At 41.2% G+C, this 25379-nt stretch overlaps 1 protein-coding gene across 1 annotated transcript in view; it reads left to right on the top strand.

Annotated features, from left to right (window-relative positions):
• The window catches only part of ugt8 (UDP glycosyltransferase 8), a 75098-nt gene that overhangs the window by 5607 nt on the left and 44112 nt on the right, over positions 1 to 25379 (top strand). The window contains exons 2-3 of the mRNA XM_061886853.1: positions 11287 to 12119; positions 24251 to 24393. Coding sequence (XP_061742837.1) covers positions 11289 to 12119; positions 24251 to 24393 — 974 coding nt within the window. The 5' untranslated portion in view covers positions 11287 to 11288. The remainder of the gene's footprint in view (positions 1 to 11286; positions 12120 to 24250; positions 24394 to 25379) is intronic.

The following is a 25379-nucleotide window of genomic DNA, read 5'->3' as shown; positions in this document are numbered from 1 at the left end:
AAAGAAAAGAAGCGGCAGATCAACTGGTCTAAAAAGGAGGTCTATTTAAAGGCTAGAGTAAACAGATGAGTTTTAAGATGAGACTTAAATGCTTCTACTGAGGTAGCATCTCGAACTGTTACCGGGAGGGCATTCCAGAGTACTGGAGCCCGAACGGAAAACGCTCTATAGCCCGCAGACTTTTATCTCTTTTCTTCAACCAAAAATGCTTTGCTGTGATTAGGGGGTACTTGAATGAAAAAAACATGTTGACAGGGGGTACATGACTGAAAAAAGGTTGAGAACCACTGTTGTAGGCAACCTTTATTAAACTAATACTATTAAAATACAACACAGGCCCACTCATAACCCCACTTGCCTTCAGCGCAGATCCTTATTTTCAGGACTATAGTGCGCACCCACATATAAGTCACCCCCACGCAATCTCAGAAGAAATTTTTTCCCATATAATAACTGCACCGGACTATAAGCTGCATATACATACTTTGTGTAATGAGTTATTTACATACAAACCCCGTTTCCATATGAGTTGGGAAATTGTGTTAGATGTAAATATAAACAGAATACAATGATTTGCAAATCCTTTTCAAGCCATATTCAGTTGAATATGCTACAAAGACAACATATTTGATGTTCAAACTCATAAACTTTTTTTTTCTTTTGCAAATAATAATTAACTTAGAATTTCATGGCTGCAACACGTGACAAAGTAGTTGGGAAAGGGCATGTTCACCACTGTGTTACATCACCTTTTCTTTTAACAACACTCAATAAACGTTTGGGAACTGAGGAAACTAATTGTTGAAGCTTTGAAAGTGGAATTCTTTCCCATTCTTGTTTTATGTAGAGCTTCAGTCCTTCAACAGTCCGGGGTCTCCGCTGTCCTATTTTACGCTTCATAATGTGCCACACATTTTCCATGGAAGACAGGTCTGGACTGCAGGTGGGCCAGGAAAGTACCCGCACTCTTTTCGTACGAAGTCACGCTGTTGTAACAGATGGCTTGGCATTGTCTTGCTGAAATAAGCAGGGGCGTCCATGAAAAAGATGGCACTTAGATGACAACATATGTTGTTCCAAAAGCTGTATGTACCTTTCAGCGTTAATGGTGCCTTCACAGATGCGTAAGTTAGCCATGCCTTGGGCACTGATTGATTGATTGATTGATTATTGATACTTTTATTAGTAGATTGCATAGTTCAGTACATATTCCGTACAATTGACCACTAAATGGTAACACCCGAATAAGTTTTTCATCTTGTTTAAGTCGGGGTCCACGTTAATCAATTCATGGTAATGCACTGATGCACCCCCATACCATCACACATGCTGGCTTTTGAACTTTGCGTTGATAACAGTCTGGATGGTTCGCTTCCCCTTTGGTCCAGATTACACAATGTCGAATATTTCCAAAAACAATTGGAAATGTGGACTCGTCAGACCACAGAACACTTTTCCACTTTGCATCAGTCCATCTTAGATGATCTCGGGCCCAGAGAAGCCGGCGGCGTTTCTGGATGTTGTTGATAAATGGCTTTCACTTTGCACAGTAGAGCTTTAACTTGCACTTACAGATGTAGCGACAAACTGTATTTACTCACAGTGGTTTTGTGAAGTGTTCCTGAGCCCATGTGGTGATATCCTTTAGAGATTGATGTGGGTTTTTGATACAGTGCCGTCTGAGGGATGGAAGGTCAAGGTCATTCAATGTTGGTTTCCGGCCATGCCGCTTACGTGGAGTGATTTCTCCAGATTCTCTGAACCTTTTGATGATATTATGGAGCGTAGATGTTGAAATCCCTAAATTTCTTGCAATGTTACTTTGAGAAAGGTTGTTCTTAAACTGTTTGACTATTTGCTCACGCAGTTGTGGACAAAGGGGTGTACCTCGCCCCATCCTTTCTTGTGAAAGACGGAGCATTTTTTGGGAAGCTGTTTTTATATCCAATCATGGCACCCACCTGTTCCCAATCAGTCTGCACACCTGTGGGATGTTCCAAATAAGTGTTTGATGAGCATTCCTCAACTTTATCAGTATTTATTGCCACCTTTCCCAACTTCTTTGTCGCGTGTTGCTGGCAAAAATTCTAAAGTTAATGATTATTTGCAAAACATTTTTTTTTATTATCTCTTTGAACATCAAATATGTTGTCTTTGTAGCATATTCATTGGCCCTGCAATGAGGTGGCGACTTGTCCAGGGTGTACCCCACCTTCTGCCCGATTGTAGCTGAGATAGGCGCCAGCAACCCCACAAGGGAATAAGCGGTAGAAAATAGATGGATGTTGCATATTCCACTGAATATGGGTTGAAAAGGATTTGCAAATCATTGTATTCTGTTTATATTTACATCTAACACCATTTCCCAACTCATATGGAAACAGGGTTTGGAGAACTATTTTGTAAATGTTTATTTATATACTTTAATTGGTGTCTGTAACTCGGCAGTAAAACGGTGAATCAAACAAAACAGAAGTCATCATCATGGACCCACTAACTACGCAAGCTAGCTCTCCAATCAGCTAAACAGACTCAATAACTTCCTGGTGATGTTCTGGTGAATTTATGACACTGAAACCTTACAAAAAGGATGCAACTGTAAGTTAATAATACTAACACAGACGCGCGCAAACGTGTTAGCATATTAGCTAATGCTAACAAAGCAAGCTTAATGACATTACATTAGCATATACTAATTAATATTCATGAAAACCATTCTACCGACATCAAACGTGACGGTTTATTGTGTTAGAATAGTTTTGGTTATATTGTCAAACTTACAAACGTTGTTTGGAGTGATGAATGGAGAATCCATACAAGTAGAAACGCAATGGGTGGCTAAAAGACGGAACGACACTTTTACTTCCGGTTCAAAGCTTTTAAACAGCAGGAAACAGTGAATACTTTCACCCAGTAGCACATGCAGGAAGCAAACTCGTCCAAAAGCTGGCGCCATAGCACAAACTAACACCACTCCAGTGTTTTTATCTGGTGTTTTATGAAAACTATTTGCAATATGGGACGGCATGGCGAAGTTGGGAGTGGCCGTGTCAGCAGCCTGAGGGTTACTGGTTCAATCCCCAACTCCTACCATCCCAGTCACGTCCGTTGTGTCCTTGAGCAAGACACTCCACCCTTGCTCCTGATGGGGCCTGGTTTGTGCTGTGCATGGCAGCTCCTGCCATCAGTGTGTGAATGTGGAAATAGTGTCAAAGCGCTTTGAGTTCCTTACAAAAGGTAGAAAAGCACTATACAAGTACAACCCATTTACCATGTATGGTCGTCATCGAAGAAATAATCCATAAATTAGCTGCACCGTATAAGCCGCAGGGTTCCAAGCGTTGGAGAAAAAGTTGTAGTTTATAGTCTGTAACTGACATTTGTCTCTTTCTATTGACTCTTACTGTACTTTTGTCCTGAGATGATGTATAGATAAATAAATATATGACTTACAGTACTATTGTCCTGATATGATGTATAGATAAATAAATATATGACTTACAGTACTATTGTCCTGAGATGATGTATAGATAAATAAATATATGACTTACAGTACTATTGTCCTGAGATGATGTATAGATAAATAAATATATGACTTACAGTACTATTGTCCTGATATGATGTATAGATAAATAAATATATGACTTACAGTACTATTGTCCCGAGATGATGTATAGATAACCAAATATATGACTTACAGTATTATTGTCCTGATATGATGTATAGATAAATAAATATGACTTACAGTACTTTTGTCCTGAGATGATGTATAGATAACCAAATATATGACTTACAGTATTATTGTCCTGAGATGATGTATAGATAACCAAATATATGACTTACAGTATTATTGTCCTGAGATGATGTATAGATAAATAAATATGACTTACAGTACTATTGTCCTGAGATGATGTATAGATAACTAAATATATGACTTACAGTACTTTTGTCCTGAGATGATGTATAGATAACCAAATATATGACTTACAGTATTATTGTCCTGAGATGATGTATAGATAAATAAATATGACTTACAGTACTATTGTCCCGAGATGATGTATAGATAACCAAATATATGACTCACAGTATTATTGTCCTGAGATGATGTATAGATAAATAAATATGACTTACAGTACTATTGTCCTGAGATGATGTATAGATAACCAAATATATGACTTACAGTATTATTGTCCTGAGATGATGTATAGATAAATAAATATATGACTTACAGTATTATTGTCCTGAGATGATGTATAGATAAATAAATATATGACTTACAGTATTATTGTCCTGAGATGATGTATAGATAAATAAATATATGACTTACAGTACTATTGTCCTGAGATGATGTATAGATAACCAAATATATGACTTACAGTACTATTGTCCTGATATGATGTACAGATAAATATATGACTTACAGTACTATTGTCCTGAGATGATGTACAAATAAATAGATGACATGCTTTACTGTGCCACCCGTAGAAATTGTCAGGTGACTGTGGTTTACTTGGTATTTACAACTGCAGCAAAAAAGAGCTGGTTGGACCAGTTCTCACGTGTGTTGATGCTGGCGATAGTGCAGCCCAGACAGAGAAAATGCAAGCTCCTGATGTGAAACAACAGTGTGAGAAAGCGTTCTGCTGACTTGTTGAAATGTGCTTACTACCAAGCTTGTTGCTTAGGATGCTTGAAGGGCCTGGGGGAGGGGCGGGGGGAGGGGGTGTTTCTTGTGTAAACAGCTATGAGCCAACAAAAGAAAGTGTTATTTAGTTTATTATCATAACCTCCACCTTTGCACGTTTCACAATGTGATTTTCTAGCATTCCTTCCAAGTCAACTTTCTACCTCCTCATGCCTTCACGCACCTCATGTTTGATCTGACATTCCACATCTGCTTTTCTTCTCATTGACTTTAACTTCAGCCTGAGGCCCACACTCACTCATTCATTCATTCATTCATCCATTCATTCATTCGTTCATGACCGTGTCTGGAAGGACTTGGAGGTATCACAGAGTTAATGCTGGAGCAGCATTAAGGCTGCTTATATCAAGAAGGTATTTACCCTAGAGATGTGGCCCTATATATATATATATATATATATATATATATATATATATATATATATATATATATATATATATATATATATATATATATAGATATATATATATAGATATATATTTCAGCCTCCTGCAATAACACTACTGTATGTACTGTATAGCATAGTATTTGTTATATAAATGAGAATAGAATCCTTTCAACACATGTTACAAAGTATGCAGTAACATAAACCTTCATTTATGGTTGTAATATTTTGTCCAAACTATCAGTAATCTTCAGATTAATACCGCATTGACTACATTTAGGAATAAAAAAAATATTTTTCCATATATTAGCTGCACTAAACTATTAGTCTTATTATTATATATATATATATATATATATATATATATATATATATATATATATATATATATATATATGTATGTATATATATATATATATGTATGTATGTATGTATGTATGTATGTATATATATATGTGTATATATATATATATTATTTACACAGAAATAACACTAAATTGGCCCTAGTGTGTGAATGTGAGTGTGAGTGTTGTCTGTCTATCTGTGTTGGCCCTGCGATGAAGCGGCGACTTGTCCAGGGTGTACCCCGCCTTCCGCCCGATTGTAGCTGAGATAGGCGCCAGCGCCCCCCGCGACCCCGAAAGGGAATAAGCGGTAGAAAATGGATGGATGGATATTCTGCAAATGTTTATTTACATACCTTAATAGTTTCCAAACGGTGTCTGTAACAAGGCAGTAAAACGGCTGATCAAACCAAACAGAAGTCATGGTCATGGACCCTCTAGCTGCGCAAGCTAGCTCTCCAATCAGCTAAACAGACTCAATAACTCCACAGTCATGTTTTGGGGAATTTACTGGGGAATTTGTGAAAGTGCAACAGTACAAAAAGAATGCCATTGTAAGTTAATAATACTAACACAGACACTCGTAAAGGTGTTAGCATATTAGCTAATGCTAAGGACGCTACATTACGTCATGCTCACTCGGGCGACCGGCAGTAAGATGTTCTATCCTGGTATTAATTGTCTCTACGTGCTTTTCTGAGTGTTGAACATGGTTGAAGTAGTCACGCTGCAATGGATGTACTGCTGTGGCCTACTTTCATTGTTGACTTGCGACCCACGGCAAGGACGTGTCGCACTTCTGCAGCTTCAGTCTGCTAGTCCCACATCTCAACCGCCGAAGTTCATTTTGCAGGATTGTGGAAAAGATTGGAATGGTACTAAAGGTGAGTCACTCAGCTGCTCACCAGGACTTCATTTTGGGGAAGGTAGAGTCGCTGAGGAATGAAGTGGACTAACTTCAGAAGGACTTCAATGAATTGTTGCATCATGGACCAAGACCGAGATCCGGACCTGGCTTAGGGGTTCCATTTCGTCTCCACCGCAAGGCTGAGGTGACGGGGAAGGCACCAGGAGGCGGAGTCAGATTGTTATGGCAACAAACAATACTGCAGCTATCAGAGATCAAATCTGAACGTTTAGAAGCTAAAGAAAGTGGAGACAGTTGAAGTCAACCACGAGTAAGACCATCTGTAGAAGTCCAGGTACCCAAAGCCATTCTTATGAGGCAAAAACAAGGCCTTGGGAAAGACTGACTGAAGTAATGGGGTTGAGATCAGGGCTCTCAGGTGCTGACACAGCAGTTACAAAATAGCCAAAAGGCATTCCAAACAGGGTTGAACTTGTAAAGCAATTTTTCCAATGTTGTTCTTTTTTCCCCCCCCACACCCAAGCCCGTCTGCTCACCAAATTAACGATGCTAAAAAAAACGTATTTTTTTTTTTCAACAGTTGAAGATCGTAAAACAAGTTATGATGTTTCAAAATATTGTAGAACAAACAAAGGACTGACTTCAAGGTTCTATTTCATAGTATTTTTCAACAATGTTCAATAAGAAGTCCCTCATTAGTGAATGTTTACCAAGATATCCACTTGAAATGTACAGTTTAAATGTACTTTTAGCAAACATAAATGTGTGTGCCTGTCACTTTAATGCTAATGAGCGCTGTTTGTCCACGTCTTTCCAATAAAGCTCTATTGTGCACTTTTTACTATACATTGTTGTTGTTTTTTTATAAAATCCCTCTAAATATATATATATATATATATATATATATATATGTAGGTGTGGGAAAAATCACAAGACTACTTCATCTCTACAGAACTGTTTCATGAGGGGTTCCCTCAATCATCAGGAGATTTTAATGGAAGCATTCACATACAATGGTTTATATAGAGCACAGAGTGGGTGGGTACAGGCAGGCGTAGGGTGTGGTGATTGGCTCATGTGTTACCTAGGAGGTGTTTCCGTCTGTGGCGGCATGTTGAAATGATTTCACTGCGCTTGTTGAGGGATGATAGATCTGGATGATATATAATAAACAGTTTCTCTTTTAAGCATAGGTTGCATCTTTTATTACCACTGTTGTAAGGTGTGCTGGATGCAAGAATTTGCCATGTTATTGAATATTCAACATTATTGTCTTTGAGGTTCCAAATGTGTTTGCTGAGTTCTGTAGAATTCCGCAAAGTCTGGTTTCTAAAGGAGGCGTTGTGATTATTCCATCTTGTTTTGAACGCTCCTTCGGTTAATCCTACGTACGTGTCGGATGTGTTAATGTCCTTGCGTATTACCTTTGCTTGGTAAACGACTGATGTCTGTAAGCACCCTCCGTTGAGAGGGCAATCAGGTAACACATGAGCCAATCACCACACCCCTACGCCTGCCTGTACCCACCCACTCTGTGCCCTATACAAACCATTGTATGTGAATGCTTCCATTAAAATCTCCTGATGATTGAGGGAACCCCTCATGAAACACTTCTGTAGAGATGAAGTAGTCTTGTGATTTTTCCCACACCTACATATTGCGCTCTACCACGGTATCGAGCACTATTCTCTGGATAATCCAATCAAGACATATATATATATTTCAATCTGTCCCGTGCAGCCACCCAGGCATGTTGATGTAGATCAGGGGTCAGCAACCCGCGGCTCCGGCGCCCCATGCGGCCCTTTGATCACTATGATGTGGCTCAGCTGCATACTTGCCGACTGCCCAGATTTTTCTGGATTTCAGTGCCTCTCCCAGAAATCTCCCGAGGATACTATTCTCAGATTTACACCCGGACAACAATATTGTGGGCGGGTCGTGATGGTAATGCCTTTAAGGTCCTCTAGAATATGTCGTCGCGTCCGCTTTTATACTATCTGAGTGCCAGCCGGTCACATATAGTATGCGACTGCTGACCATGCGCACACGTGACTGCATGGCATACTTGTTCAACAGCCATACAGGTTACACTGAGGGTTGTGATATAAACAACTTTAACACTCTTACTAATATGTGCCACACTGTGAACCCACACCAAACAAGAATGACAAACACATTTCGGGAGAACATCCGCACTGTAATACAACATAAACACAACAGAAGAAATACCCAGAATCCCATGCATCCCTAACTCTTCCGGGCTACATTATACACCCCCGCTACGGTTTTATTTCATTTTAAATTTCAAAAGAGTTATGTGGTTCCCATTGTCTTCTTTATTTTGTGAAACGGGTCAAAATGTCGCTTTGAGTGGTAAAGGTTGCCGACCCAAGATGTAGACTATCATATGTGCTGTATACATTTGAATGTTTGGGTAGAATTTTATTAAACAAAACCAATTTTCTTTTAAGTAAAATATAAATGTATCAATCTATTTTATGGAGGGATGTAGTTATTCATAGAAATGGCACTGAATGTTCTTAAAAAAAAGGTCTTGATTTTGAATGGAGAATGGATTTTGAATAAAATGGGAACGGATCGGCCAAAGGTCAACATGACTATCATGCATCATCTACATCAGTGGTTCTCAGCCTTTTTTCAGTGATGTACATTTTTTTCATTCAAGTACGCCCTAATCACACCAAAGCTTTTTTTGGTTGAAAAAAAGAGATAAAGAAGTAAAATACAGCACTATGTCATCACTTTCTGATTTATTAAATTGTATAAGAGTGCAAAATATTGCTCATTTGTAGTGGTCTTTCTTCAACTATTTGGGGAAAAAGATATAAAAATAAGTAAAACGTTGTTGAACAATAAAAAAGTGATTGAATGATAAATGCATATTCCTCCACATAGAAGTAATCATCAACTTAAAGAGTCCTCTTTGGGGATTGTAATAGAGATCCATCTGGATTCATCAACTTACTTCTAAACATTTCTTCAAACAAAAAATAAATCTTTAACATCAATATTTATGGAACATGTCCACAAAAAATCTAGATGTCAACACTGAATATTACATTGTTGTATTTCTTTTCACACTTTATCAACTTACATTCATATTTTGTTGACGTAATATTCAATAAATATATTTATAAAGGATTTTTGAATTGTTGCTATTTGTAAAATATTTTTGTAAAATCTCCCGTACCCCTTGTCATACCTTCAAGTACCCCCAGGGGTGCGCGTACCCCCATTTGAGAACCACTGGCCTACATCAACGTAGCATTAAAATCAATCAATCAATCAATCAATGTTTATTTATATAGCCCCAAATCACAAATGTCTCAAAGGACTGCACAAATCATTACGACTACAACATCCTCGGAAGAACCCACAAAAGGGCAAGGAAAACTCACACCCAGTGGGCAGGGAGAATTCACATTCAGTGGGACGCCAGCGACAATGCTGACTATGAGAAACCTTGGAGAGGACCTCAGATGTGGGCAACCCCCCCCCCTCTAGGGGACCGAAAGCAATGGATGTCGAGCGGGTCTAACATGATACTGCGAAAGTTCAATCCATAGTGGCTCCAAGACAGCAGTGAGAGTCCCGTCCACAGGAAACCATCTCAAGCGGATCAGCAGCGTAGAGATGTCCCCAACCGATACAGGCGAGCGGTCCATCCTGGGTCCCGACGAGCGGTCCATCCTGGGTCTCGACTCTGGACAGTCAGTACTTCATCCATGGTCATCGGACCGGACCCCCTCCACAAGGGAGGGGGGGACATAGGAGAAAGAAAAGAAGCGGCAGATCAACTGGTCTAAAAAGGAGGTCTATTTAAAGGCTAGAGTATACAGATGAGTTTTAAGATGAGACTTAAATGCTTCTACTGAGGTAGCATCTCGAACTGTTACCGGGAGGGCATTCCAGAGTACTGGAGCCCGAACGGAAAACGCTCTATAGCCCGCAGACTTTTTTTGAGCTCTAGGAATCACTAATAAGCCGGAGTCTTTTGAACGCAGATTTCTTGCCGGGACATACGGTACAATACAATCGGCAAGATAGGCTGGAGCTAGACCGTGTAGTATTTTATACGTAAGTAGTAAAACCTTAAAGTCACATCTTAAGTGCACAGGAAGCCAGTGCAGGTGAGCCAGTACAGGCGTAATATGATCAAACTTTCTTGTTCTTGTCAAAAGTCTAGCAGCCGCATTTTGTACCAACTGTAATCTTTTAATGCTAGACATTGGGAGACCCGAAAATAATACGTTACAGTAATCGAGACGAGACGTAACAAACGCATGGATAATGATCTCGGCGTCTTTAGTGGACAAAATGGAGCGAATTTTAGCGATATTACGGAGATGAAAGAAGGCCGTTTTAGTAACGCTTTTAATGTGTGACTCAAAGGAGAGAGTTGGGTCGAAGATAATACCCAGATTTTTTACAGAGTCACCTTGTTTTATTATTTGGTTGTCAAATGTTAAAGTTGTATTATTAAATAGAGGTCGGTGTCTAGCAGGACCGATAATCAGCATTTCCGTTTTTTTGGCATTAAGTTGCAAAAAGTTAGCGGACATCCATTGTTTAATTTCATTAAGACACGCTTCCAACTGACTACAGTCCGGCGTGTTGGTCAGCTTTAGGGGCATGTAAAGTTGGGTGTCATCAGCATAACAGTGAAAGCTAATACCGTATTTGCGTATGACGTCACCTAGCGGCAGCATGTAGATAAAAAGTGGAAGAGAAGGAGACAAACGTTAGCATAACTATGTGTCACATTTTCATTTATAAAAATACAGCGTCCACGTTTGCAGCTGACCTTTTGAAGACGTGTAGCAAAGCCTGCTTTTTGCATAATTTAGCTCTCTTTGTTTCCATTTCCCCCATTGGACTTTTCGGTTGTGGGTTTGAGTGGAGGGGACGTGGTTGTGGCCGTATAGACCCCCAGTTTAATGCTACGTCTTTGTCCTTCCAGCCATGCTGCGGCCTGCGTCACTCCTCCTGCTCCTCGGCCTCTTCAGCTGGCCTCCCAGTCCGTCACGGGCCGCTAAAATCCTGGTGGTGCCACCCACGCTGTTTGAGTCGCACATGTACATCTTCCACAGGCTGGCCCTGGCTCTGCACCAGGAGGCCCACGAGGTGCACTTCCTGGTCTGCGAGGGCCGGGAGGTGCGGCCCTCCCCTCACTATCAGCTGCAGCGCTACCCCGGCATCTTCAACAGCAGCATGGCCGAAAGCTTTCTGCAGACCCGAGTCCGCAACATCTTCGCCGGGCGCCTTACCTTCCTGGAGCTTTTTGACATCCTGGACTACTACAGCCAAAACTGCGACGCCATCTTGGGCAACGCGGAGGTGATGGCCCGGCTCAAGCGGGCCAACTTCCAGCTGCTGCTGGTGGACCCCAACGAAATGTGCGGCTTCGTACTGGCGCACGTGCTGGGCCTGAAGTACGCCGTGGTCAGCACCGGTTTGTGGTACCCGACGGAGGTGTGCGCCCCGGCCCCGCTCTCCTACGTGCCGGCCTTCAACTCCTTGCTGACCGACCGCATGTCGCTGCCGCAGAGGATCTCCAACACGGTCGTCTACCTCTTGGAGAACTTTGGCGTCAATTTCATTTTGATCCCCAAGTACGACCGCATCATGAAGAAGCACGGGGTCACGCCGCCAGTGGCCATGACGGAACTGGTGCGGGGGAGCCAGATGTGGATGCTGAGCACGGACTTGGCGCTGGAGTTCCCCAGGCCCACCTTGCCCCACGTGGTCTACGTCGGAGGCATCCTGAACAGACCGGCCAACCCACTGCCACAGGTGAGTCGCACCTAGGCCTGGGCCCTAGGGCCTCAAAATAACATCCACCATAAAACTGGATTTCCCATTTTTTTCCCCCCACTACTTTTTAAGGAAACCAATGAATACAAAAGACGCACATCATTTATTTGATCAAAAAATAGTACCGTATTTTGCGGACATAGAGCACATTGGTATTTTACAAGCTGCACCCACTAAAATTTAGAAGAAAAATATATTTTCCATACATTAGGTAGGTAGGTAGGGAGGTAGGGAGGTCTTTATTGTCGTTGCACAAGTACAACAAAACTTAGTTTTCAGCACAAAGCCCTTCAAGATGAGACAAACAAAGAGTGTAAAAGGTTACAGAACAGCAACACTGATGAGTCGCCACGAGGCGCCCCCTTAAAGTAGGAACGGCGTGGCGCAGTGGGAGAGTGGCCGTGCGCAACCCGAGGGGCCCTGGTTCAAATCCCACCTAGTACCAACCTCGTCACGTCCGTTGTGTCCTGAGCAAGACACTTCACCCTTGCTCCTGATGGGTGCTAGTTGGCGCCTTGCATGGCAGCTCCCTCCATCAGTGTGTGAATGTGTGTGTGAATGGGTAAATGTGGAAGTAGTGTCAAAGCGCTTTGAGTACCTTGAAGGTAGAAAAGCGCTATACAAGTACAACCCATTTATTTATTTATTTAAAAAGGTCAACACTGGGGAAGGATGTGTTGAAAAAAAAAAAAATCAATCTAGACTGGGCTCCTAAAGGTTTCGAAAAAGTAGAACTTTTTGGGACATTTCCACAATAATTTTGCTTTCAACTAAAATACTGGTCAAAATTGGCCAAAGATGTATTGTACAGGCCCTGCGATGAAGTGGCGACTTGTCCAGGGTGTACCCCGCCTTCCGCCCGATTGTAGCTGAGATAGGCGCCAGCGCCCCCCGCAACCCCAAAAGGGAATAAGCGGTAGAAAATGGATGGATGTATGATCTCAGCGTCTTTAGTGGACAGAATGGAGCGAATTTTAGCAATATTACGGAGATGAAAGAAGGCCGTTTTAGTAACGCTTTTAATGTGTGCTTTAAAGGAGAGAGTTGGGTCGAAGATAATACCCAGATTCTTTACCGTGTCGCCTTGTTTAATTGTTTGGTTGTCAAATGTTAGAGTTGTATTATTAAATAGAGTTCGGTGTCTAGCAGGACCGATAATCAGCATTTCCGTTTTTTTGGCGTTGAGTTGCAAAAAGTTAGCGGACATCCATTGTTTAATTTCATTAAGACACGCCTCCAACTCCATGCGTTTGTTACGTCTCGCCTCGACTACTGTAACGTATTATTTTCGGGTCTCCCCATGTCTAGCATTAAAAGATTACAGTTGGTACAAAATGCGGCTGCTAGACTTTTGACAAGAACAAGAAAGTTTGATCACATTACGCCTGTACTGGCTCACCTGCACTGGCTTCCTGTGCACTTAAGATGTGACTTTAAGGTTTTACTACTTACGTATAAAATACTACACGGTCTAGCTCCATCCTATCTTGCCGATTGTATTGTACCATATGTCCCGGCAAGAAATCTGCGTTCAAAGGACTCCGGCTTGTTAGTGATTCCCAAAGCCCAAAAAAAGTCTGCGGGCTATAGAGCGTTTTCCGTTCGGGCTCCAGTACTCTGGAATGCCCTCCCGGTAACAGTTCGAGATGCCACCTCAGTAGAAGCATTTAAGTCTCACCTTAAAACTCATTTGTATACTCTAGCCTTTAAATAGACTCCCTTTTTAGACCAGTTGATCTGCCGTTTCTTTTCTTTTTCTTCTATGTCCCACTCTCCCTTGTGGAGGGGGTCCGGTCCGATCCGGTGGCCATGTACTGCTCGCCTGTGTATCGGCTGGGGACATCTCTGCGATGCTGATCCGCCTCCGCTTGGGATGGTTTCCTGCTGGCTCCGCTGTGAACGGGACTCTCGCTGCTGTGTTGGATCCGCTTTGGACTGGACTCTCGCGACTGTGTTGGATCCATTGTGGATTGAACTTTCACAGTATCATGCTAGACCCGCTCGACATCCATTGCTTTCCTCCTCTCTAAGGTTCTCATAGTCATCATTGTCACCGACGTCCCACTGGGTCATTATTGTCACCGATGTCCCACTGGGTGTGAGTTTTCCTTGCCCTTATGTGGGCCTACCGAGGATGTCGTGGTGGTTTGTGCAGCCCTTTGAGACACTAGTGATTTAGGGCTATATAAGTAAACATTGATTGATTGATTGATTGTACAATAAATGTGAGCATTTTTGCATTTAAGCAAAAATGTTATACCTTTTTATTGGAGACAAAAAGCACACCAACTATGGTGATAAAATAAGTGTAAAAAAATGATTTTTCTGTATTTTTTTTTCTATATTCCTATTAAGTGTATTATATTTTGCTTTTTGTGGTTTGTTACTAATTAATATCAATTTTAAAACTAAATTTGAATTTGAGTTTTGGTGGTACAATAAATCCTAATGTTTTCAAATGAATGATTAATTATGATTACAAAACAATCGTGATTATTATTTTTGCTGTAATGGACCACACCTAAAAGGTTTGGGCACCACATCTTTAGCGATGTGCAGAACGACAGCTTCAGTCATGGTTTTCCACTCTGCTGTCTTTCTTATCATTCCCGGTGTTCTATGTTCATGATTCCAGCACACTAAGCTGCTTTTTGGCTGAAGTTTCTTTATGTTATGTAAAAAGCTGCATCTCGCCCGCTCGCCTGGACGCTTCGGTTTCAGATGCTGGAATAAGTTTGTTCTGCTGATGCCTTTTTTAAAACCAACTTTGCAGCGTAAAGTCATTTGATCCTCAGATGTTGTCGCAAATCCAAACCACTGACAAAAATGTTCTGTTTTTTGGAACTAACTTCTCGCTTCTCGTTTGTGTTATTCTTAGCCATGTTTTGGCAGATGTGTGAATCTGCATGAAGGGAACAAGGGTTTTAAATAGTCTGCAGCAAAAAAGTCAAATGTATGGGTTTCTGGCTGACTACAAAGTGATTTCTTCTACACTCTGCAGCTTGAATGAGCGACATGGACTCCGCTCCAAGAGGGCATAGAGGGCGTTGGGGGTTAGTCAGTCTACGGTCAGGACAAAGACGACGCTGGGCGTTGGTATCTCCTGTGCGGAGGTTTTTGGAATGCCTCTCCAGCCAACTGGGAGTATTGTGGCCCTGGTGTGTGAGGGGGTTGGAATGGGAGAAGGAGGCCATTGTTCTAGGCAGAAGGCAGCAGACACTGAGACTTGTTCATAGGGTGACTGTGGCTGCCTTGTAGGGACACAGAGCCCAGTGTGGCCCAGCACTTGTTCCGTGCCAGGGCCCCGTTCACAGCTGGACCATTTACCTCTCTCTGTTGGCTGTGGACCACTCTAATGTGGCTCCTTCCTCCTCTGCCAATGGACATCTATTCTTTGTAACCAAGACTATCGTGACCTACTGCCATGAAAAGGGTCTGACCTCCACTGCACAGTGCAATGATCAGCGTACTACCTTCAAGTAGCAGTGTAATGCTAACTGTAATTACTTGTAAATACCTTGTTTTTCATTATCAATCAATCAATCAATGTTTACTTATATAGCCCTAAATCACTAGTGTCTCAAAGGGCTGCACAAACCACCACGACATCCTCGGTAGGCCCACATAAGGGCAAGGAAAACTCACATCCAGTGGGACATTGGTGACAATAATGACCCAGTGGGACGTCAGTGACAATAATGACTATGAGAACCTTAGAGAGGAGGAAAGCAATGGATGTCGAGCGGGTCTAACATGATACTGTGAAAGTTCAATCCACAATGGATACAACACAGTCGCGAGAGTCCAGTCCAAAGAGGATCCAAGACACAGCAGCGAGAGTCCCGTTCACAGCGGAGCCAGCAGGAAACCATCCCAAGCGTAGGCGGACCAGCAGCGCAGAGATGTCCCCAGCCGATACACAGGCGAGCAGTACATGGCCACCGGATCGGACCGGACCCCCTCCACACGGGAGAGTGGGACATAGAAGAAAAAGAAAAGAAACGGCAGATCAACTGGTCTAAAAAGGGAGTCTATTTAAAGGCTAGAGTATACAAATGAGTTTTAAGGTGAGACGTAAATGCTTCTACTGTACTTGTGCCTCTAGGAATTATTTTGAAGAAAAAAGCTTGGATTTAGAGGCAGCAGTGCAATAAAGATATTATTCCGTGGATTAGTATTCCAATGATTGTTCCAAGGCAGGGGGGCCCGCAGTGTGTCCAATTTCAAAACAACAATTGGAATTAAAGAGCAAACGGGGTAATATAAAGAGAAAATGTTGCATTATTGACACTATGGGTGTAACGGTACACAAACATTTTGGTTCGGTACGTACCTCGGTTTAGAGGTCACGGTTCAGTTCATTTTCGGTACAGTAAGAAAACAACAAAATAAACATTTTTTGGTTATTTATTTACCAAATTTGTAAACAATGGCTTTATCATTTCAACATTGGGAACACTATAATAATTCTGCCCACGTTAATCCACATTAAACTGCCTCAAGTTGTAGCTTTGATTAAATAAAATGACACAACTTTTCTTCTACATATAAAAAGTGCAACATTAAACAGTTTCAAGTCAACTCATCATGCTTAATTTATTACAGCATTTGGGAAGCCTGTAGTTGAATTTTATTATGTAAATGTTATATTTTTGTCAACATGTGATAGCAGGGACCCTGCCATTCAAAACTAGGCTGCTACATTACTAATGATTTATGTAACTATAGCTGAAAAAATAGTACTATAGCAATAGGAGAGACTGTTCATCCCTGAACACCATGGAGCTCAAGTGAAATAACAGACAGACAGGGCTTTGCTGCCCCTAACACACGCACACACACAGCAAAATGAGCTAATGTTACGCTAAAAGCTAATTAGCCTTCACCTCAAGCCAGAACTCCGAGCGAGCTGAGCTGCAGTTTAAGTTTCTAGAAGGTCAACGGGCTCATAGTGATGATAGTAGAAGTTGTCTGGGAGGTGTTTTTGATCATTTGGGGAGAGTACGCTGTCTTATGCTCACCCGCTAAACACTATTCTGCTCGACGCTGAAGCATTGACTACATGCGCTCTGAATACGCACTGCTGATTGGCTTTGTATGTAACCAATCAGATGGTTGTGTGGGCGGGACAATGCTGGGTCCTGACACAGAGGCAGAAGAAGCAAAGCAGCTTGTTAAGACTTACAAACTCGTTTGGTACACCTCCATACCGAACCGAAACCCCCGTACCGAAACGGTTCAATACAAATACACGTACCGTTACACCCCTAATTGACACTAATAACACAGAGCTGCCACGCAGGCAGTTATTTACTTAAAAACTGTCATTGCTCCAAAAAATAATAAAAACCTATGGATCCGAAGTTGATCTAGAGATTTAGGCGTTGAAAGTAAAAACAATATTAATAATATATGACTTGTTTTTAACAAGTCAAATATTAAACAAGTCATCCTTTTGGATCCCTGAAACATTTTGTCTGATTTGTTTAGTTTTAACTGCCGATGTTAATACAAATGTAAATAGCAATGTGGTTATGTACTTATGTAAGGCGCTAATTAATTGACATCAAATATTCCATTGGGGAAAATATTGCATATTTTATCTTTTTGCCACTTTGGATCCCTCAAACCTTTAGTCTGACTTTTTTTAAACTGTTAATGTTCTTAGAAAAGAATAATCAATCAAAAGCAATGTTATGAATTATTGACATATTTCAGACTTCAATTAAGTCACAACAAATATTCTGGTTTGAAAACATTTTTTGTGGAAAATATTGCTTTTTTTTGTTTTCTTTGGGGGGAAAAGGGGTATTAAATATGAAAGAAAAACAAACCTTATGGCAAAAGATATATCTGAAATTGATAAATAGATTTTTAAATGTTAAAAGAAAAAAGTAAAAACAATATATGCAAGCACTATGAAGCAGACCCTACAGTAATTAGTGACAAGTATTATGAAGCAGACCCTACAGTAATTAGTAACAAGCACTATGAAGCAGACCCTACAGTAATTAGTGACAAGCACTATGAAGCAGACTTTACAGTAATTAGTGACAAGGACTATGAAGCAGACTTTACAGTAATTAGTGACAAGCACTATGAAGCAGACTTTACAGTAATTAGTGACAAGCACTATGAAGCAGACCCTACAGTAATTAGTGACAACTATGAAGCAAACCCTACAGTAATTAGTGACAAGGACTATGAAGCAGACTTTACAGTAATTAGTGACAAGGACTATGAAGCAGACTTTACAGTAATTAGTGACAAGGACTATGAAGCAGACTTTACAGTAATTAGTGACAAGGACTATGAAGCAGACTTTACAGTAATTAGTAACAAGCACTATGAAGCAGACTTTACAGTAATTAGTAACAAGCACTATGAAGCAGACTTTACAGTAATTAGTAACAAGCACTATGAAGCAGACTTTACAGTAATTAGTAACAAGCACTATGAAGCAGACTTTACAGTAATTAGTAACAAGCACTATGAAGCAGACTTTACAGTAATTAGTAACAAGCACTATGAAGCAGACCCTACAGTAATTAGTGAAAAGCACTATGAAGCAGACCCTACAGTAATTAGTGACAAGCACTATGAAGCAGACCCTACAGTAATTAGTGACAAGGACTATGAAGCAGACTTTACAGTAATTAGTGACAAGCACCATGAAGCATACCCTACAGTAATTAGTGACAAGGACTATGAAGCAGACCCTACAGTAATTAGTAACAAGCACTATAAAGCAGACCCTACAGTAATTAGTAACAAGCACTATGAAGCAGACTTTACAGTAATTAGTGACAAGCACTATGAAGCAGACTTTACAGTAATTAGTGACAAGCACTATGAAGCAGACCCTACAGTAATTAGTAACAAGCACTATAAAGCAGACCCTACAGTAATTAGTAACAAGCACTATAAAGCAGACCCTACAGTAATTAGTAACAAGCACTATGAAGCAGACTTTACAGTAATTAGTGACAAGCACTATGAAGCAGACTTTACAGTAATTAGTAACAAGCACTATGAAGCAGACCCTACAGTAATTAGTAACAAGCACTATGAAGCAGACTTTACAGTAATTAGTGACAAGCACTATGAAGCAGACTTTACAGTAATTAGTAACAAGCACTATGAAGCAGACCCTACAGTAATTAGTGACAAGCACTATGAAGCAGACTTTACAGTAATTAGTGACAAGCACTATGAAGCAGACCCTACAGTAATTAGTAACAAGCACTATGAAGCAGACCCTACAGTAATTAGTGACAAGCACTATGAAGCAGACTTTACAGTAATTAGTAACAAGCACTATGAAGCAGACCCTACAGTAATTAGTAACAAGCACTATGAAGCAGACCCTACAGTAATTAGTGACAAGCACTATGAAGCAGACCCTACAGTAATTAGTAACAAGCACTATGAAGCAGACTTTACAGTAATTAGTGACAAGCACTATGAAGCAGACCCTACAGTAATTAGTGACAAGCACTATGAAGCAGACCCTACAGTAATTAGTAACAAGCACTATGAAGCATACTTTACAGTAATTAGTGACAAGCACTATGAAGCAGACCCTACAGTAATTAGTGACAAGCACTATGAAGCAGACTTTACAGTAATTAGTAACAAGCACTATGAAGCAGACCCTACAGTAATTAGTAACAAGCACTATGAAGCAGACTTTACAGTAATTAGTGACAAGCACTATGAAGCAGACCCTACAGTAATTAGTGACAAGCACTATGAAGCAGACTTTACAGTAATTAGTGACAAGCACTATGAAGCAGACTTTACAGTAATTAGTGACAAGCACTATAAAGCAGACCCTACAGTAATTAGTGACAAGCACTATGAAGCAGACTTTACAGTAATTAGTAACAAGCACTATGAAGCAGACCCTACAGTAATTAGTGACAAGCACTATGAAGCAGACTTTACAGTAATTAGTAACAAGCACTATGAAGCAGACCCTACAGTAATTAGTAACAAGCACTATGAAGCAGACTTTACAGTAATTAGTAACAAGCACTATGAAGCAGACCCTACAGTAATTAGTAACAAGCACTATGAAGCAGACTTTACAGTAATTAGTAACAAGCACTATGAAGCAGACCCTACAGTAATTAGTAACAAGCACTATGAAGCAGACTTTACAGTAATTAGTGACAACTATGAAGCAGACTTTACAGTAATTAGTGACAACTATGAAGCAGACCCTACAGTAATTAGTAACAAGCACTATGAAGCAGACCCGACAGTAATTAGTGACAACTATGAAGCAGACCCAACAGTAATTAGTGACAACTATGAAGCAGACCCTACAGTAATTAGTAACAAGCACTATGAAGCAGACCCTACAGTAATTAGTGACAAGCACTATGAAGCAGACTTTACAGTAATTAGTGACAACTATGAAGCAGACTTTACAGTAATTAGTAACAAGCACTATGAAGCAGACCCTACAGTAATTAGTAACAAGCACTATGAAGCAAACCCTACAGTAATTAGTGACAAGGACTATGAAGCAGACTTTACAGTAATTAGTGACAAGGACTATGAAGCAGACTTTACAGTAATTAGTGACAAGCACTATGAAGCAGACCCTACAGTAATTAGTGACAAGCACTATGAAGCAAACCCTACAGTAATTAGTGACAAGGACTATGAAGCAGACTTTACAGTAATTAGTGACAAGGACTATGAAGCAGACTTTACAGTAATTAGTGACAAGCACTATAAAGCAGACCCTACAGTAATTAGTGACAAGCACTATGAAGCAAACCCTACAGTAATTAGTGACAAGGACTATGAAGCAGACTTTACAGTAATTAGTGACAAGGACTATGAAGCAGACTTTACAGTAATTAGTGACAAGGACTATGAAGCAGACTTTACAGTAATTAGGAACAAGCACTATGAAGCAGACTTTACAGTAATTAGGAACAAGCACTATGAAGCAGACCCTAGAGTAATTAGTAACAAGCACTATAAAGCAGACCCTACAGTAATTAGTGACAACTATGAAGCAGACCCTACAGTAATTAGTGACAACTATGAAGCAGACTTTACAGTAATTAGTGACAAGCACTATGAAGCAGACCCTACAGTAATTAGTGACAACTATGAAGCAGACCCTACAGTAATTAGTAACAAGCACTATGAAGCAGACCCTACAGTAATTAGTGACAAGCACTATGAAGCAGACTTTACAGTAATTAGTGACAACTATGAAGCAGACCCTACAGTAATTAGTGACAAGCACTATGAAGCAGACCCGACAGTAATTAGTGACAAGCACTATGAAGCAGACCCGACAGTAATTAGTGACAAGCACTATGAAGCAGACCCGACAGTAATTAGTGATGTTTGGATCTTGCCAATTTGAACAAATCCCCACAAAATATGCACAGCCTTGCAGCTACTGTAAGTCCAATTCCCCAAATGTCTCCACACATTTGGTCAAAAAACTCTACTGTGTGTGTGTGTGTTTTTTATAAAATCCCTCTAAATATATATATATATATATATATTTTTTTTTTTTATATTTCAATCAGTCCCGTGCAGCCACCCAGCCATGTTGATGTAGATCAGGGGTCAGCAACCCGCGGCTCTTTGATCACTATGATGTGGCTCAGCTGCATACTTGCTGACTCCCCCGATTTTTCCGGATTTCAGTGCCTCTCCCAGAAATCTCCCGAGGATACTATTCTCAGATTTACACCCGGACAACAATATTGTGGGCGTATCGTGAATGTAATGCCTTTAACGTCCTCTAGAATATGTCGTCGCGTCCGCTTTTATACTATTTGAGTGCCAGCCGGTCACATTTAGTATGCGACTGCTGACCATGCGCGCACGTGACTGCATGGCATACTTGTTCAACAGCCATACAGGTTACACTGAGGGTTGTGATATAAACAACTTTAACACTCTTACTAATATGCGCCACACTGTGAACCCACACCAAACAATAATGACAAACACATTTCGGGAGAACATCCGCACTGTAATACAACATAAAAACAACAGAACAAATACCCAGAATCCCATGCATCCCTAACTCTTCCAAGCTACATTATACACACCCCGCTACTGTTTTATTTCATTTTAAATGTCAAAAGAGTTATGTGGCTCCCATTGTTTTCTTTATTTTGTGAAACGGGTCAAAATGGCTCTTTGTACACTTACAGAATGTGTGTGCGTATGTAAGTATTAATGTATGAATAATTGTGTGTTTGTATGTAAAATAGAATTGAAGTGTTTCCCAGTACTTGCAGGATCCAAAGTACGGCCTCAGCCACCCAGAGAATTGTGTAAATAATCAACACAGCAGTTTTGCGTCGGTTAAAATGTTCAATTGTCCGTTTTTGTTGGGATAATCTCCCATCCTGGCTTATTGAGCGACAGAAGAGATGTAGATTGTTCTCAGCAGTGCCTCCATGTTGTTGTGACACAACACAAATATATGTTTATGATCAACAAGCACTAGTCAATTGTAAAACACAGGAAGAATGTCTGCAACTTGTGGATGACCACTCAGACAATTAGCGAGTCTTGGGTGGCGTTTGTTTGTGCAACACACTAATTGGACGCTGGCTTTAGAGAATGTGCTTTTAGTGAAGTTTGGTCAAATGTGCGCTAATAAAACAAGCGAAACGTCAATATTTGTTGTGCAAAAGGCATACTTGGTTAAATTTGTTAAAATCCTGTGGTTGTTGGTGTGAATGTTGCAAACATTGATAGAACTCCTCTTCAAATCCCAAGCTCACACAAAGTTTTTGGGGGAAAAAGCCTTTCGCTGCAACTTTGTGCAAAAGCTGCTGAAAAATCTGCCATTGTAGGCGACAACAAATACAAGACATGGCTGTAAAGTCCTGGAGGGATTTATAAAGTTCATGAGACACAAGAATCAATCAATCAATCAATCAATGTTTATTTATATAGCCCCAAATCACAAATGTCTCAAAGGACTGCACAAATCATTACGACTACAACATCCTCGGAAGAACCCACAAAAGGGCAAGGAAAACTCACACCCAGTGGGCAGGGAGAATTCACATTCAGTGGGACGCCAGCGACAATGCTGACTATGAGAAACCTTGGAGAGGACCTCAGATGTGGGCAACCCCCCCCCTCTAGGGGACCGAAAGCAATGGATGTCGAGCGGGTCCAACATGATACTGTGAAAGTTCAATCCATAGTGGCTCCAAGACAGCAGCGAGAGTCCCGTCCACAGGAAACCATCTGAAGCGGATCAGCAGCGTAGAGATGTCCCCAACCGATACAGGCGAGCGGTCCATCCTGGGTCCCGACGAGCGGTCCATCCTGGGTCTCGACTCTGGACAGTCAGTACTTCATCCATGGTCATCGGACCGGACCCCCTCCACAAGGGAGGGGGGGACATAGGAGAAAGAAAAGAAGCGGCAGATCAACTGGTCTAAAAAGGAGGTCTATTTAAAGGCTAGAGTATACAAATGAGTTTTAAGATGAGACTTAAATGCTTCTACTGAGGTAGCATCTCGAACTGTTACCGGGAGGGCATTCCAGAGTACTGGAGCCCGAACGGAAAACGCTGTATAGCCCGCAGACTTTTTTTGGGCTCTAGGAATCACTAATAAGCCGGAGTCTTTTGAACGCAGATTTCTTGCCGGGACATACGGTACAATACAATCGGCAAGATAGGCTGGAGCTAGACCGTGTAGTATTTTATACGTAAGTAGTAAAACCTTAAAGTCACATCTTAAGTGCACAGGAAGCCAGTGCAGGTGAGCCAGTACAGGCGTAATACAAAACTGAAACTGGAAAATAAAAAACAGTGGTATGTGCTCTCCCTGCTCAAAGTTGTCAACACACCAGTAGCTGACATTTATGACACTTTAAAGTTTTATGACCTTAGACCTCATTAAGTCCAATAAATCCCCAGTAAAACAACAGCATAAACGATGACGTTGACACACCATAACATCATAAAGATAGCAAGTGCAAACATTTTTGAAGGTATTTGCTAGAATGAATTGATTTGAATAAAAAGTTGACTATTTGAAGTAGAACTACTTTGTTCCCCACTGAAACCCTGCCTATCTCTCTTCCTGTTCCTGCAGAGTTTTGGGGCGTGGCTTAATGCGACAGCTGACCAGGGCTTTGTTGTGGTGTCCTTCGGCGCCGGGGTCAAGTACCTCTCCCATGACATTGCACACAAACTGGCAGGAGCCCTCGCCAGGCTACCCCAGCACGTCATCTGGAGGTAAAGTCACCACTTGACCACAACATTGGAGGGCAACTGGGCTTTTTTGGTGGGGGGGATTGTGACTATCATTCTCAATGCCGACGGAAGACGAGAACTCAGTTTTCTTTTTTATGCATAAACACTAGCAAAAGTTAGCTAACAATGGAGTTAATGGCTATTCCGCCTATAAAGGCTCTAAAAACAACCATCATCATTTTATATACGCACTGTAAGTGTATATGTCATGTAGATAGATAGATAGGGAAGTCTGGGCTTCCCTGCTTAGGCTGCTGCCCCCGCGACCCGACCTCGGATAAGCGGAAGATGATGGATGGATGGATGGATGGATGGATAGATAGATAGATAGTACTTTATTGATTCCTTCAGGAGAGTTCCTTCAGGAAAATTAAAATTCCAGCAGCAGTGTACAGAGTTGAGATCAATTTAAAGAAAAAAGTAAAAAGTAAATAATGGGGGTTTAAAAGGAAACAAAATAGAGAAATATTACAAAAAGAATAAAAACAATGGGAATAACAATATAACAGTAAAATAAGAATATAACAAGACAAAGTAGGCAGTCCGAGTCCATGGTTCTCGCCCGGAAAAGGGTGGAGTGCCATCTCCGGGTTGGGGAGGAGACCCTGCCCCAAGTGGAGGAGTTCAAGTACCTAGGAGTCTTGTTCACGAGTGAGGGAAGAGTGGATCGGGAGATCGACAGGCGGATCGGTGCGGCGTCTTCAGTAATGCGGACGTTGTACCGGTCCGTTGTGGTGAAGAAGGAGCTGAGCCGGAAGGCAAAGCTCTCAATTTACCGGTCGATCTACGTTCCCATCCTCACCTATGGTCATGAGCTTTGGGTCATGACCGAAAGGATAAGATCACGGGTACAAGCGGCCGAAATGAGTTTCCTCCGCCGTGTGGCGGGTCTCTCCCTTAGAGATAGGGTGAGAAGCTCTGCCATCCGGGAGGAACTCAAAGTAAAGCCGCTGCTCCTTCACATCGAG

This window comes from Nerophis ophidion, linkage group LG01, assembly GCF_033978795.1.
Source record: "Nerophis ophidion isolate RoL-2023_Sa linkage group LG01, RoL_Noph_v1.0, whole genome shotgun sequence".
NCBI classification, from domain to species: domain Eukaryota; kingdom Metazoa; phylum Chordata; class Actinopteri; order Syngnathiformes; family Syngnathidae; genus Nerophis; species Nerophis ophidion.
Note: the sequence above shows the minus strand (reverse complement) of the source record. Positions and strands in the feature narration are given on the sequence as shown.